This window comes from Bufo bufo, chromosome 2 (assembly GCF_905171765.1).
Source record: "Bufo bufo chromosome 2, aBufBuf1.1, whole genome shotgun sequence".
Lineage (NCBI taxonomy): Eukaryota > Metazoa > Chordata > Amphibia > Anura > Bufonidae > Bufo > Bufo bufo.
In genome coordinates this window covers 599,217,645-599,232,163 of record NC_053390.1, presented here as the reverse complement: position 1 = coordinate 599,232,163, position 14,519 = coordinate 599,217,645, and the positions used below count along the sequence as shown (strand labels likewise).

The window sequence follows — 14,519 nt, the reverse complement described above, 5'->3', positions numbered from 1 at the left end:
TTTAAGTTCCTGTCGTGTTTCCATTTTTAGAGGTGACAAAGCCGGCTGCAGAGCAGCAGACTGTGCTGGATTCACAGCGCAAAAGACCAATGCCCATGGTGCGGACGCTCAAGGCGAGTCGTCCCAGGGTGCTCACTACAGCACCCACAGATGCTGGTTATGAGAGGGTGTCGACTGGAGAGGTACCAGGTGAAGTATATAATATGCTCCAATAAGTATTCTAATGTGTTTGTTTTTTTTAGAATAATTTTTTACTATGTCTTCAGTAACGCCCTTACAACCAATGGGTAGTACTATACAGCAGACAGAGACTTGTGTAGCCCCCGTAACTGGCTACATGCAGTGTGTTGATGGAGCGGCAGGGCAGCACTTCAGTATTTCTGGTAGACCAGGACACAAACTTCTTTCACACGTCTGAGTTCTGACAGTGAAAAACGAATGTTTTAGGCCTCATGCACACGACCGTTGTGTGTTTTGCGGTCCACAAATTGCGGATCCGCAAAACACGGATGTCGTCTGTTTGCGTTCCGCAATTTGTGGAAAGGCGCGGACAGGCATTCATATATCTGCCTATTTTTGTCCGCAAAACGGACAAGAATAGGACAGGTTATATTTTTTTTGCAGACTATGGATGCTGGAGTGCTGTCCGCATCTTTTGCGGCCCCATTGAAGTGAATGGGTCCGCATTCAAGCCGCAAATACTGCGGCTCAGATGCGGACCAAAACAACGGTCGTGTGCATGAGGCCTTATCCAGTTTTTTCCCCAGTTTGCTACAGTGTCTTCTGCAATCTGTTAAGTTCTTTCGTTTTATCAGCGTGGATGCAATAGGTTTTAATGTGTTTTTTCCGCACATGATGAAAAACTGAAGAACATAACTCAACATCTCCTAGGAACCATTAGTGAAAAATGAACAGTCCATTGGTGTACTTCAGTGTGATTCCGTTTTTTTTACTGACCCATTGACTTCAATAGACAAGTCCCGTGTGAAAAACAGGTGAAGATACTAATAAATATATATATTATATACTATAACATGCTGCGACTTTTGCTGATCCGACAATTAGTCAGTGAAAAACCATGCTCATGTGCATATATCCTTTGAAATGAATGTGTCAGGGTTTACTACGCATCCATAAGGAAACCTCGCTTGTGTGAAATAAGCCTTAGGGCTCATGCACACTAACGTATTTTCTTTCCGTGTCCGTTACGTTTTTTTGGGGTTTTTTTGCGGACCGTATGCGGAACCATTCATTTCAATGGGTCCTCAAAAAAAACTGGAGTTACTCCATGTGCATTCCGGAGTCTAGGGTAGAGAGGGTTAATAGTTTTGGTCAGCTCATGTTAATCCTAGAGCGTCGTCTTTTGACCATTGAAAGAAACAGCAATGGCTCATGTGGTCAAATGATAGGCGTATTAACATCACAATAAACATCAGAAGCTACAGTGTATTGTACATACAGCACCCCCTGTGTAGTCTTCTTACTGGTCTAATTCCTCCCACTGGTGACATCCTCAAAGGTCCTCTAGGTACCGTAAGTCAGAGCTTTCCATGCTCTTTAAGGACCGTCTGATGTCACAGGGTCATGTGACATTGGAAGCCTCAATCCCAAAGTGACCACACGTCTCACCATCAATGGGGTGAGCTATTTATTATTCTTATATTAATAATCTGTTTTTTTTACCAGAGAGCATGAGATCAGTGGCGTGCCAAGGGGGGCATTCTATGTGTGACTGTAGAGTCAAGCATCTTTAGCCTAGTGCTATGCTTATGTTACGTTATTTTCCGTTTCTTTTATGTTGGAGATTTTTAGCTTTTATAACTTTATGGGCATCAGTTTTATTTGATTATACTACACTGGTGTCAAGTAGAAAAGAAAGAAAAGGTAATAAAAATGTTATGATCCCATAAATTATTCTACTGACGGTAGAAAGTCCTTTTTTTAGTGAACCTGGAGCAAGATAATTTTGGGATGACTCATGGTAATAAAAGTTAGTAATACTGTAAGTGTAAGCTAAATCTTGCACAACATTTACCTATTGCAAAATACACAGGCTAGACATGTATCACACAGAGAAATTGAAAGTATATACAATGTGAGAGATGCTTATTCAGGCCTTCTTTATACCTAGTGCACTGCAGTTGTTTGCCGCACGTGTACCTGGTCTTATGACAATCTAGTGCCATGTAATTATTCCATGTAACTTAAGGTCGTGATCTGCTGCGCAGAGCAGGGATGTGCATGACCCAACACCTTCCTCAATAATGATTCTAAAATAGATTTGTTTTTGAAGCCTCTGTCCCAAGATGTTCTCAACGAGTTGAACATGATCAGGTTTTTGTCCATCAACATGTCCCTACATTTGATGCTCATAATATTACTTATATCCAATCAGCCTGGTATAATAATCTCATGTTTGCTGATCTTCATGACTTCATCCATGATTTACTTCAAGTATGGTATTGTGCAGGCTGCTGAAATGTCTTGTATAATTTAGGAACCATAGAAAAGTGACTTTAAGCCAGAATCCGTTTTGGATGAATCTGTTTGTCATCGTATTCCTTATTATAGTCCTCAAAGCTATGTAATCAGAAGCAGTGCTGTCATCTAGATGGAAATTCACAGAAACATATTTAATTATTTTAAATATCTGCATCCCAAATGATACCTTGTATTTGCTATGCTGGTGGTTCTACTGTCCAAACTTTCCGCAGATCATATATTTCACCTGTCAGCGATTTTAAGATGGGCACTTATGTCTCAGACACTTGTCTCTGCTGAGGTTCTCCACGAGCGGATATTTTTCATTGTCTCTGGTCTTGTGATGTTGTTCAGCTTTTCTGGTCAAGGGTCTAGGACTTTACCCATACACACTTAACCATCTTTCTACCTCGTAATGCTCTTTGGGGTTTGTTTGGCTGGGTGGACAAGAAGCAATATCATTGTGATCCAGGAACCAGAAAATTGCTTCCCACGATCTCTGCTGTAGCAGGTAAAGCCATTCTACAAATATGGATAGACCCACAAGCCCCACCACAGAGATTGCTCTTAGACAAGCTCACATTTTGATTCAAAATGGATTAGGTTGAAGCAACTGTTCATATGGAACTTAAGGTGACCACATTCAGAATAGGTGACTTCAAATATATTACCTGTTACCTGTAGCATGAAACAGTGGCGTACATGGAGAAGTAAGGGCCTCATAGCAAGGATCAAACCAGGCCCCCCACACAAAAGAGAATGTGTTCTGCCTAAACCCCTTTTAATGACCCTTGGACCATTTTTCTACTGCCTTATTTGCTAAGTTGTTCCTTTAGATGATAGAGTCCTGACCAACCTTTCACCTCCAGTAGAAGAGGAGAGAATCCCAACTATGACTGGGCCACCTCTTGGCCTGGACCCTATAGCAGTCGCATGGTCCACAGCTATGGTAGTTACGCCCCTGGCGTGAAATACAGACTGATCCCCCCCCCCCCTTCCCAATTTGAGTCACTTTATATGTTATGTCACGGTTCCTCTCCCTTCCTTCCCTTTTTTTCTTTGTAACACTGCTTGTTTTATGTATTAGACCTCATACTCGCAACTGTGTGCCAGCTGGTCCTGTATTACAACCCGCAAACAGCGGGTCCACTGTATACGGGCCCCGGCGGTATTTGTACTGCATCACTGATGCGCACTCATTTACTTAAAGGGTTTCTATCACTTTGTTTCACCTATTTAGCTTTCAGACACTAGCGATCCGCTAGTGTCTGCTTTATCTAACCATCCTAATATAAGAGCTTATTGTCCTGCCGTTTAGCTAAAAAAAGAACTTATATAGATATGCAAATGAGCCTCTAGGTGCTATGGGGGCGTGATTAGCACCTAGAGGCTCCGTCTACCTTAACAAACTGCCGCCGCCCAGCGCGTCCCTCCAGCCCGCCCATCTCCAGCTGAAGCGATCCTCTCCGTGCGCGTCTCTGTTCTGCGCATGCGCAGTGAATGTCTGATGCTTCCCTGCTCAGACATCTCCACTGCGCCTGTTCCTCGGAGCACTATGACGTCATCGGCGCAGGCGCAGTGGAGATGTCTGAGCAGGGAAGCGATCAGACATTCACTGCGCATGCGCCGAATACGAGGCGCATCGCATTCCGGAGGAGATGGGCGGGCTGGAGGGACGCGCTGGGCGGCGGCAGTTTGTTAAGGTAGACGGAGCCTCTAGGTGCTAATCACGCCCCCATAGCACCTAGAGGCTCATTTGCATATCTATATAAGTTATTTTTTTAGCTAAACGGCAGGACAATAAGCTCTTATATTAGGATGGTTAGATAAAGCAGACACTAGCGGATCGCTAGTGTCTGAAAGCTAAATAGGTGAAACGAAGTGATAGAAACCCTTTAAATATGCATTGGGGACTGAAAATTGTGGTCCCCAATGCACGGAATGTGCATTGAGCCCTTGAAGTGAAGAAATGGGACCGTATTGCCTGAGCCTCCAGTTATCCATGCCATCTTCTTTAGGTGTCAGGACCTTGTACTGAGATGCTGCCTTGCTTTTATCCGCAGTCCTAGTCTTTACCTACTTCAACGTTTCATAAAACTGCTTACTTAAATTTGGTGTAATGGGTCAGAGTCCAAGACCGGTATCCTATATATGTATTTTGGATGATTTAGTTTAGAAGAAATTGTTAGAAAAATTGAATTAAAAATTTTCATGCTGGATGTACATTTGTTTTCCTATGAATATTAAGATTTTGTTGTGTTTTACAGGTCAGGAAGAAATTGACAGCAAAAAAATACCAGAAAATAAAGGTATTGATTTCTTTCTCTTGCTTGATAACCTTGTTTTTGTGTGTGCATAGTGTTTTATTACTTACCACAAGGCCACACAAGCCTCTTCTCAATAGAAGTGGCCAATGTATATACAGTATATAACTATGATAGGACAAGGACAGTATGTTTGAACTGATTTATGTACCTTCTTCCCAGGGCCGGATTAACGTAGGGGCTGATGGAGCTGCAGCTCCAGGCCCCTACCATAAAATAGGCCCATCTGCCAGCCAAAAGGCCGTCTGAGGGTTAAAAGTCCTCTGTTGTACACAGCGCAGCGTCACATAGCGCACAGACAATGCAGAGACGCTCACCTCACGCTGGCAGAAGGGAGCCTGAGGGAGGGACTCGGGAGGAGCGTAATATGATCCTAGAGTGGAAGCTGCTTCTGCCAGCCCCTCCCCTCCCGCCCACCAACCAATCAGAGCTGAGGCAAGGTAAGTACTAGCAGCTCTGAGTCGTCTGAGTAGTACAGGGAGTCTTCACAGGTCCTGTAAGGGAATTGCACAGTGTAAAGTGTAGTTCCCAGGTTAGAACAGTGCATCAGACAGGACCTGTGATGACATCATCTTCAGCATCACAGGTCCTGCAGAATCTAGCAAAGGAACAGCACCAAAAATGCTGTAGTTCCTAGGTTTGAAAGGTACATCTGCCAGGACCTGTGATGACATCATCACAGGTCCTTCAACCCCTAACAGCAAGTATTAGAAGTTCACAATCAGCTCTGCATTGATCCATACAGACTGGAATGGAGTGGTAAGAGGAGGTCCTCCACTTTTCATCATTTACCCCCCCTCCATGCCCTGTTTTTATTCAATGCTCACTCATGTATAATACTTCAGACAGGTACAGTGACCACAACCTCATGTACTTCACACACACAGTGACTATAATGAATAACTGACCACATATTTCTATAAACACTGCATCTACAGTATTATACCTTGTATGCCTCACACATATATATACACACACACACACACACTGCATATATTAAACAGTATTATAGATGCAATATGTACAGATATATAATATATATTGCAGTGTACTGATATGTGAGGTACAAGGTATAATATATGCAGTGTGTATAGATATATTGTATATACAGCAGTGTACTGATATGTTAGGTATGAGGTATAATAGATGGTGTGTACAGGTATATTGTATATACAGTATTGGATTGATATGTGAGGTACGAGCTGTAATTTATACCTCATATATCAGTACACTGCTGTATATACTATATACCTGAACACACTGCATATATTATACCACGTTCCTCACATATCAGTACACTGCTGTATACACTATACATCTGTACACACTGTATCTATTATGCCTCTTTTGTGTGCCAGGCCTGTTTTGTAATCCCAATCCGGCCCTGATGGCATAAATTATAAAACGGCAGCGAACATAGTTCATGGAACAAAGAGAGAGGCCTGGAATGGGTAGTGGGAGGGGCTATAAGAGGGGAATGGGGGCCCAATTTAGATTCTTGCTATGGGGCCCAGTGATATCTATGTAAGCCTTTGACAGGAGCAGAGAGATAAGAGAAGTGACAGATGACACAGAGTTTAGATTACAGGTTGAATTAACCCTTTAGGATCAAATTGGCTTCTCAGGAGATATATATGTTAAAGGCATCTCATTCAGTAGCTATATAACTAAGGGTGGGTTCACATCTCCTTTATGGATTCCATTAAGTGGGGACTGTGGGGACTATTTTATTATCAGCCAGTGACTGTGTTACTGTAATACTGTTATCAGTTCAGCACATAGTTTTCCCTGTGCGTGCATTCACATTTCACTTCACTTGGTTCGTTGTACTACTGTCAGTGTCAGACTGTTGTCACTGTGGGTAACAATGCACAACAGACAACAATGCACACCACAGTGACAGCTCCTGAGTCCTCCAGTCCGGCGTCAGCCTCAGCTTCCCTTCACTATCACTATAATCAATCACTCTTCCTGATCCGGACTCACTCATTAGAGAGCTGAAGAGCCGACTGAGTCAGCAGCAGCAAGTGAATCGAATGGATAGCATCTGCGCATGCGCACCAGCACCTAGAGTCTTCAGTTCACTTGCGAGTCAGCTCAGCAGTCAGTGACTCAGCAAGTGAACCGAAGATCCGATTCATGAATCGGTTCATTTGAATGAGCTGATTCAAATGAACCGATTCATCTGAAAGATCCGAACTTCCTATCACTACTGAGGTCATATCCGGCGGGCCGCGGCATTACAGGAACAGCACCAGCTGCTCTGACGTCCTGCCGCCGGATATACGTCACAGGATATCCGGCGGCAGGACGTCAGAGCAGCTGGTGCGGTTCCTGTAATGCCGGCCCGCCGGATATGACCTCAGTGCGCCCGCGGTTATCCCTCCTGCACGCTGCGCTGTGTACAACCTACTCAGCAGTTTCGACCAGCACATGGCCCACAGCGCTCAGCCACACCAGCCCGCGAGACAGCAGGAGCTTCTGGAGCAGGGCAGGTATCAGATAAACTCATCCAGTTGGAAGGGAGGGCAATCATAGTGCTGTTATGATTTATGGACACAGCTCTCAGCATGCTTAGCCAGCCTTCTATCTGGCTGTTTCTGAGCCTGTGGACTGTGACTCTCAAGAAGCACAGCCAGATAGAAGGCTGGCTAAGCATGCTGAGAGCTGTGTCCATAAATCATAACAGCACTATGAAAATTACTGACTGGCTAAGCATGCTGAGAGCTCAGTCTAAATAACATAACACATAAAGAAATTACTGTTTCTAGCTGCTAGTCCACCGTCCACAGTCCACAGCAGCTAGAAACAGTAATTTCTTTAAAGGGATTCTGTCACCAGGTTTGACCCCCGTCAGCTAAAAATATGCTGATGTTCAGGGCGTCTTCACAATTCCTAATGTGGGCTTATAAATGTCATCTGTGGGCTTATTTAGCTAAAAAACAGCTTTTACTAACCTGTCAGTCAAACAAATAAGGTGCCCAAGGGGATGTTAATGGGTGCAAGATGCCCGCCGCACCCACCGCCGTTCGTGCCCAGCGCCGCCTTTCTGGACTTCTGCACCGCCTCCTAATCCTCTGTGCCACCTCTCGCTCTCCCTCCCTCCCCCCTCCTTCTGCTGTAAGATCTCGCGCTTGCGCACAGGGCTCTGCCTGATGCGCCCGTGCAGACTTCTCCATTTGGCTTCTTACAGCGAAGTGCACATGCGCCGGCACTTCGCTCAACCCCTGTATGCGCGAGATCTTACAGCAGGAGGAGGGGGGAGGGAGGGAGAGCGAGAGGCGGCACAGAGGATTAGGAGGCGGCGCAGAAGTCCGGAAAGGCGGCGCTGGGCACGAACGGCGGCGGGTGCGGCCGGCACCTTGCATTCATTAACATCCCCTTCGGCACCTTATTTGTTTGACTGACAGGTTAGTAAAAGCTGTTTTTTAGCTAAATAAGCCCACAGATGACATTTATAAGCCCACATTAGGAATCGTGCAGACGCCCTGAACATCAGCATATTTTTAGCTGACAAGGGGTCAAACCTGGTGACAGAATCCCTTTAATGTGTTATGTTATTTAGACACAGCTCTCAGCATGCTTAGCCAGCCTTCTATCTGACTGGCTAAGCATGCTGAGTGCTGTGTCCATAAATCATAACACAGCTCTATGAAAATTACTGTTTCTAGCTGCTGTTGTCCACAGTCCACAGCAGCTAGAAAACAGTAATCTTCATAGTCATGTTAAATGATCACTATAGTGTCAGGAAAACAAAGCGGTTTTCCTGACACTATAGTGCCCTGAGGGTGCCCCCACCCTCAGGGTCCCCCTCCCGTGGTCCCCCTCCATGTTGCCAAGATAGACGCCAAATGAACGGGTAGTTGCAGGAACAAAATACTTTAATGGTATCGATGAAATATATATGTAATTAAGACACTGAGTGCAGTTCCATAAAAAGGCCCAGCAAAATCCTCAGCACCAGGCCCATGATGCTCTTAATCCGGCCCTGCTTCTTCCCATGTCTATGATGCTTTTACCTTACATCCAAGTCTATGACAGTATCCTTATCATTCAGTACAAACTTGAAATTGTAGGGCTCTGATCTCCAACCTTTTGTTTCTCCAACTGGGAGTTGTAGTTTAGCATCAGCTTGAGAGCCAAAGGTTGTAGACCAGTGCTGTAGGGTAAGCAACATTTTTTCAACACGTCTACAATGCAGTTTATTGAATTCTTAATGAGCAGACAGTTAAGGGGTTGTCTGAGTTAAATAAAACCTCTTGCAGCAGCAAAAAAGTAAAAATAAAAAATAAATAAAAAGTTTTACTCACCCTTTTTCCCCCTTGCAGCTACAGCACTGACATCATGTTCCTGGCTATGGCAGTGACATCCCGTACACAAAAGTCCACTCTGCAGTCAATCACTGGCCCCAGCAGTGTATGGCACATTACTGCTAATGCCAGTGATTGTCTGCAGCTATGACGTGATGTGTAAGGGATGTCATTTCTGTAGCCAGGAAAATGCCCAGGGAGCTGAAAGTGGCAGGGGAGAAAAGGTATTGGTAACACTTTTTTTTGTTATTTTATGCTACCGAATTTTTTATTTATCTTAGGGTACTTTCACACTTGTGGCAGAGGATTCTGGCAGGCAGTTCCGTCGCCGAAACTGTCTGCCGGTTCCTTCAAAACGCATGCTGCGGTATTATCTCCGTCCTGAAAAGTCAAAAAGACTGAACTGAAGACATCCTGATTCATCCTGAACGGATTTCTCTCCATTCAGAATGCATTAGGATAAAACGGATCAGTTCTTCTCCGGTATTGAGCCCCTAGGACGGAACTCAGTGCCGGAAAAGAATAACGCTAGTGTGAAAGTGCCCTTAGTTGGACAACCCCTAAGTTGCTAAGTTTCTTTAGCTTTGTAACAAGTTTAGTTTAAATGTCAAAGAACATATAGGGCCACAATTACTAATGAGTGCACCAAGATGTTCTAAATTGCTCACCAAGGTGATGTGGCTCAATGGAAAAGGGTAGTCACTTATATGCACCATTTTGCACAAGAATTGCCACACAATCCTGTAAAATTCTGTGGTAAAGAAAATCAACCAATAGTTGGTATAATATTATTTTTTTCAACTTTTTCTTTACTTTTATACATTTATCCTCCAGTCTGAGCCACCATGAAAAATCTGGTGCAGGTCTAGACAGCCTGAGGGCTCGTTCACACGACCGTATGGCTTTTTCAGTGTTTTGCGGGCCGTTTTTCACGGATCCGTTGTTCCGTTTTTTGTTTCTGTTGTGTTTCCGTTTCTGTTCCGTTTTTCCGTATGTCGTATATAGTGATTACATAATTGGGCTGGGCATAACATTTTTAATAGATGGTTCCGCAAAAACGGAACTGATACGGAAGACATATGGACCATGTGATGAGCGCAGTGACATCACCACAGGTCCTTTTCCTCCTGGTCATCAAAGAAGAAGACAGAAGAGAAGCCGGGCTGCGCGAACAATTGGATGAGGGGAGTTAAATTATATATTTTTTTTAACCCCTCCATCCCTATTTTACTAAGCATTCTGTATTAAGAATGCTATTATTTTCCCTTATAACCATGTTAAAATCTACACAACACCTAACCCGAACTTCTGTGAAGAAGTCCGGGTTCAGGTTTGGGTACCAAACATGCCGATTTTTCGCACACGCGTGCAAAATGCATTAAAATGCTTTGCACTCGCGCGGAAAAATCGCGCATTTTCCCGCGATGCAGCCGCATCTTATCCGGCCATCACACGTGACGTCAGTGTGAAAGAGGCCTTACTGCTTAACACCATTGATGGTTCAGTGATCGCAGGATGGACCTAGAGTTGTGTGTATCCACCTACATAAACAAGAACACACCCGCTACTGTGCAGGCAACAGGGGCAAACACTGATCCCTGCTTCCATCACTGAACCACCAATAACATCATGACAGTATCCTAGGTAAGGGATCCTGTGACTGTCATGGTAGTGGATTTCACTAATTCAGGGCACTCTGTGACTATATCTAATATAGGCAATGGTAGGGAGGTTTGTGAGCAGCCCTTAAATATATTTAAGTGGTGCCCATTACAATTTGACTTTGTGACATGTTCCCAAGCGGCCTGTGACCCAGCAGTGATGTGTTGCCTGGGGACAAATCACCACTGAGACCAGTCATTGGCTGCAGCAGTGTACATGACACACTACAGGACAAGAACCGGAAGACTGCTGAAGAGAGCAGCGGGGAGCAGGTGGGTATAATATTTTTCAACAGGCTGGGAAAAAAGACCAAAAAGCTGGGCAACCCATTTAAGTCAATAGGACAATGGGACATCTGTTCTGCAGCCTGCTTATTATACTGTATGACATACTATGCACGTGTACAATACCACAGTGTATTTACATACATTAACATGTTTATGGAAAATATTTGATAAATGGAAATGTCTCCTTTTGAAATGTGTTTTTTATTTTATTTTATTTTTTTATCCTTTCCCTAGATGGGGATGCAGGCATCACCGAGACCGATGGTTGGTTTGCAATGTGAGTGGATGTTTATACTGTTCATATTATTTATTGAGATGTTCATGAGAAATAATTTTGTATCCCTTGTATTTGGAAGCTTGAAGTAAGAGCATAGAAGCAAGCATAACCATGCTGTATGTGTGCATATGTTGTGTTCTACATTGAGCAGTCCATAAGGCCAGTTTCACACTGGTGTTAAGCTTTAGCGGCAGGCTGTTCAACATGGTAAGCCTCTCGGCATATTTGCCGTGTTGCAGACGGATCTCCGGCCGATCCCCATTATAGTGAATGGGGCCGGCTGGAATTCTGGCAGCACACGTGTGCAAACAGTAGTACGGATCCCCCAGTGGGACCTGTTAAGAGAGTTGTACTTACCTCCTCCGTTCTGGCTTCATGGTCCCTGACTGTAAACTTTGTGCACGGACAGGGTCATGTGCGCTGTTGCAGCTAATAACTGGCCTCTGCAGTAATGTGCCCCCAAGAGTCGAGTCACTACTGGGGTATGTGCCACTTGGAAAATGTCACAGCTGAGGCTAGTCATTGGCTGTAGTGTCACGCATGCGCCCGCCCATGCAAGAAATTGACAGTTAGTTATTGTGAGCCAAAACCAGTAGTGAAGCCTACTCAGAGATAAGGTATAATGGAAAGATTTGCTCCTGTTCTGTGATTTTGACCCACACCTGGGTTTGGCTCACAATAACTAACCAAATAACTGAAGTGTAAACTCAATGGCGACACGACACATGTTTACATATAAATAGACCATATATATGCAACACACACAAACCTAAATATACCATATATATATATATATATATACACTACACACACATACCACCCAGCTAAGGCGCTAAACTATCAGAGGCACGCGAAGCAATGGAAGCGAACATCTCCAGCTGCCCTGCCGCCGCCAGAGCACCGGATCAGGACTCGGCCGGTAACACGGTTCTCCGATCCAGTTCTAATTTTAACAACTGGATCTGGAGAACTGGAGGGAACTGGCTGAATCCCATGCCTGGCCTAAGGTATTCCTCCGGTCTGTATACAGTTTCTGACTGTCAGTCAGTGGGACTTCTCATACCCACTACTCTCACTTCTAGAGCTCATGTGCGACACAAATGAAGTGATCACATGTATCATAATTTGGTTATATTTGAAGGTCTCAAGCACTGGACCCAGCTGCCGAGTATACCATGAAAAACGGACGGCGAGGCTTGGCTCTGATCTTTAACCATGACTGGTTCTTTTGGCAGTTAACACTTCCAGAAAGAAGGGGAACCAATACTGACAGAGATAATCTTCACAGAAGGTAGGTACAAAATTTAATTATCCCAATTAGACTTTTTTTTTTTTTTTTCTAAATTCAGCTGATTGTTACAGGTCTAACAACTGAAACTGTGAAGCTTTGATCGGTCATACGTTTTGCAAGGGAAATGTGGTATTAAATGGCAATCCTTTAACCCCTTGGTGACCTCCGCTGTATTCCTCGGCTCAAAGCCTCAAGCCTGCTCCAATACCCATCACTGGTATATACCAATACAGGCCAGCAGGTGGCAGCACTGTATTGGTATATAGTAAACAGTGTGTTCTGTGATGAATATACACCCATCACAGAACACAATTGGCAATCTAATGATTGCCAGTTATAGTCATCTAGGGTTACTAAAAAAAAACAAAAAAAAACAGTTTTTTAAAAAAAAATCTTAAAGTTTTAGCGCTTAATGACCGGGCCATTTTGTACCTTTTTGAAAATCTGACATGTATCACTTTACGTGGTAATAACTTTGGAACACTTTTACTTATCCAAGCCATTCTGAGACTGTTTTCTCGTGATACATTGTACTTTATGACAGTCATAAATTTGAGTCAATATATTTCACCTTTATTTATGAAAAAATCCAAAATGTTCAAAATTTCTATTTAAAACAGAAAGTGATACCTTATAAAATATTTATTATTTAACATGCCCCATATGTCTACTTTATGTTGGCACCATTTTGTAAATGTCATTTTATTTTTTTGGGACGTTAGAAGGCTTACAATTTTAGAAGCAATTCTTAAAACCAAAAACCACTTTTTAAGGACCAGTTCAGGTCTGAAGTCACTTTGTGGGGCTTACATAGTAGAAACCACCCATAAATTATCCCATTTTGGAAACTATACCCCTCAAGTTACTCAAAACTGATTTAACAAACTTTGTTAACCCTTTAGGTATTCCACAAGAATTAAAGGAAAATGGAGATTAAATTTAAAAATTTTACTTTTTTGGCAGATTTTCCATTTTAATCCCATTTTTTTCTTTAACACATCGAGGGTTAACAGCCTAACAAAACTCAATATTTATTACCCTGATTCTGCGGTTTACAGAAACACCCTACATGTGGTGGTAAACTGCTGTATGGGCGCATGGAAGGGCGCAGAAGAAAAGGAGGGCCGTATGATTTTTGAAAGGCAGATTTTGCTGGACTGGTTTTTAGATGCCATGTCCCATTTGAAGCCCCCCAGATGCACCCCTACAGTAGAAACTCCCAAAAAGTGACCCCATTTTGGAAACTACATGATAAGGTGACAGTTTTATTGGGGTATATATGATTTTTAATCACTCTATTATGTTTTTTGTGAGGCAAGGTAACTAAAGAATGGATGTTTTGGCACCGTTTTTAATTTTTTTGTTTTTTACAACGTTTATCTGACAGGTTAGATCTTGTGCTATTTTTATAGAACAGGTTGTTACGGATGCGATGATATCAAATATGTCTACTTTCTTTGTTTCAGTTTTTATTCATAATAAAGCATTTTTGAAAAAAAATTATGTTTTTGTGTCTCCATTTTCTGAACGCCATTTTTTTTTTAAATTTTGCCGATCGTCTTGTGCAGGGGCTCGTTTTTTGCAGGAAGAGTTGACGTTTTTATTGGTACCATTTTTGGGTACATATGATTTTTTTGATCATTAATTATTACACTTTTTTGGGCAAGGTGACCAAAAAATTGGTAATTTTGGCACAGTTTTTATTTATTTTTACGCTGTTCATCTGAAGAGTGAGGTCATGTGATATTTTTATAGAGCAGGTTGTTACTGATGTGGCAATACCGAATATGTATACTTTTTCTTATTTATTTAAGTTTTACACAATAATAGCATTTTTTTTTTAAACCATAATTTTTTTTTTATTATGATTTTAGATAGTATTCACCA

General features: G+C 42.9%; 1 protein-coding gene across 2 annotated transcripts in view; it reads left to right on the top strand.

Moving 5' to 3' along the window:
- The window catches only part of CASP6 (caspase 6), a 71,669-nt gene that overhangs the window by 32,438 nt on the left and 24,712 nt on the right, over nucleotides 1-14,519 (top strand). Inside the window, exons 2-5 of one of the 2 annotated variants that reach the window (XM_040418363.1) lie at nucleotides 31-189; nucleotides 4,749-4,790; nucleotides 11,299-11,341; nucleotides 12,483-12,632. In XM_040418363.1, coding sequence (XP_040274297.1) covers nucleotides 31-189; nucleotides 4,749-4,790; nucleotides 11,299-11,341; nucleotides 12,483-12,632 — 394 coding nt within the window. The remainder of the gene's footprint in view (nucleotides 1-30; nucleotides 190-4,748; nucleotides 4,791-11,298; nucleotides 11,342-12,482; nucleotides 12,633-14,519) is intronic. The other variant, XM_040418364.1, reaches the window with a different exon arrangement.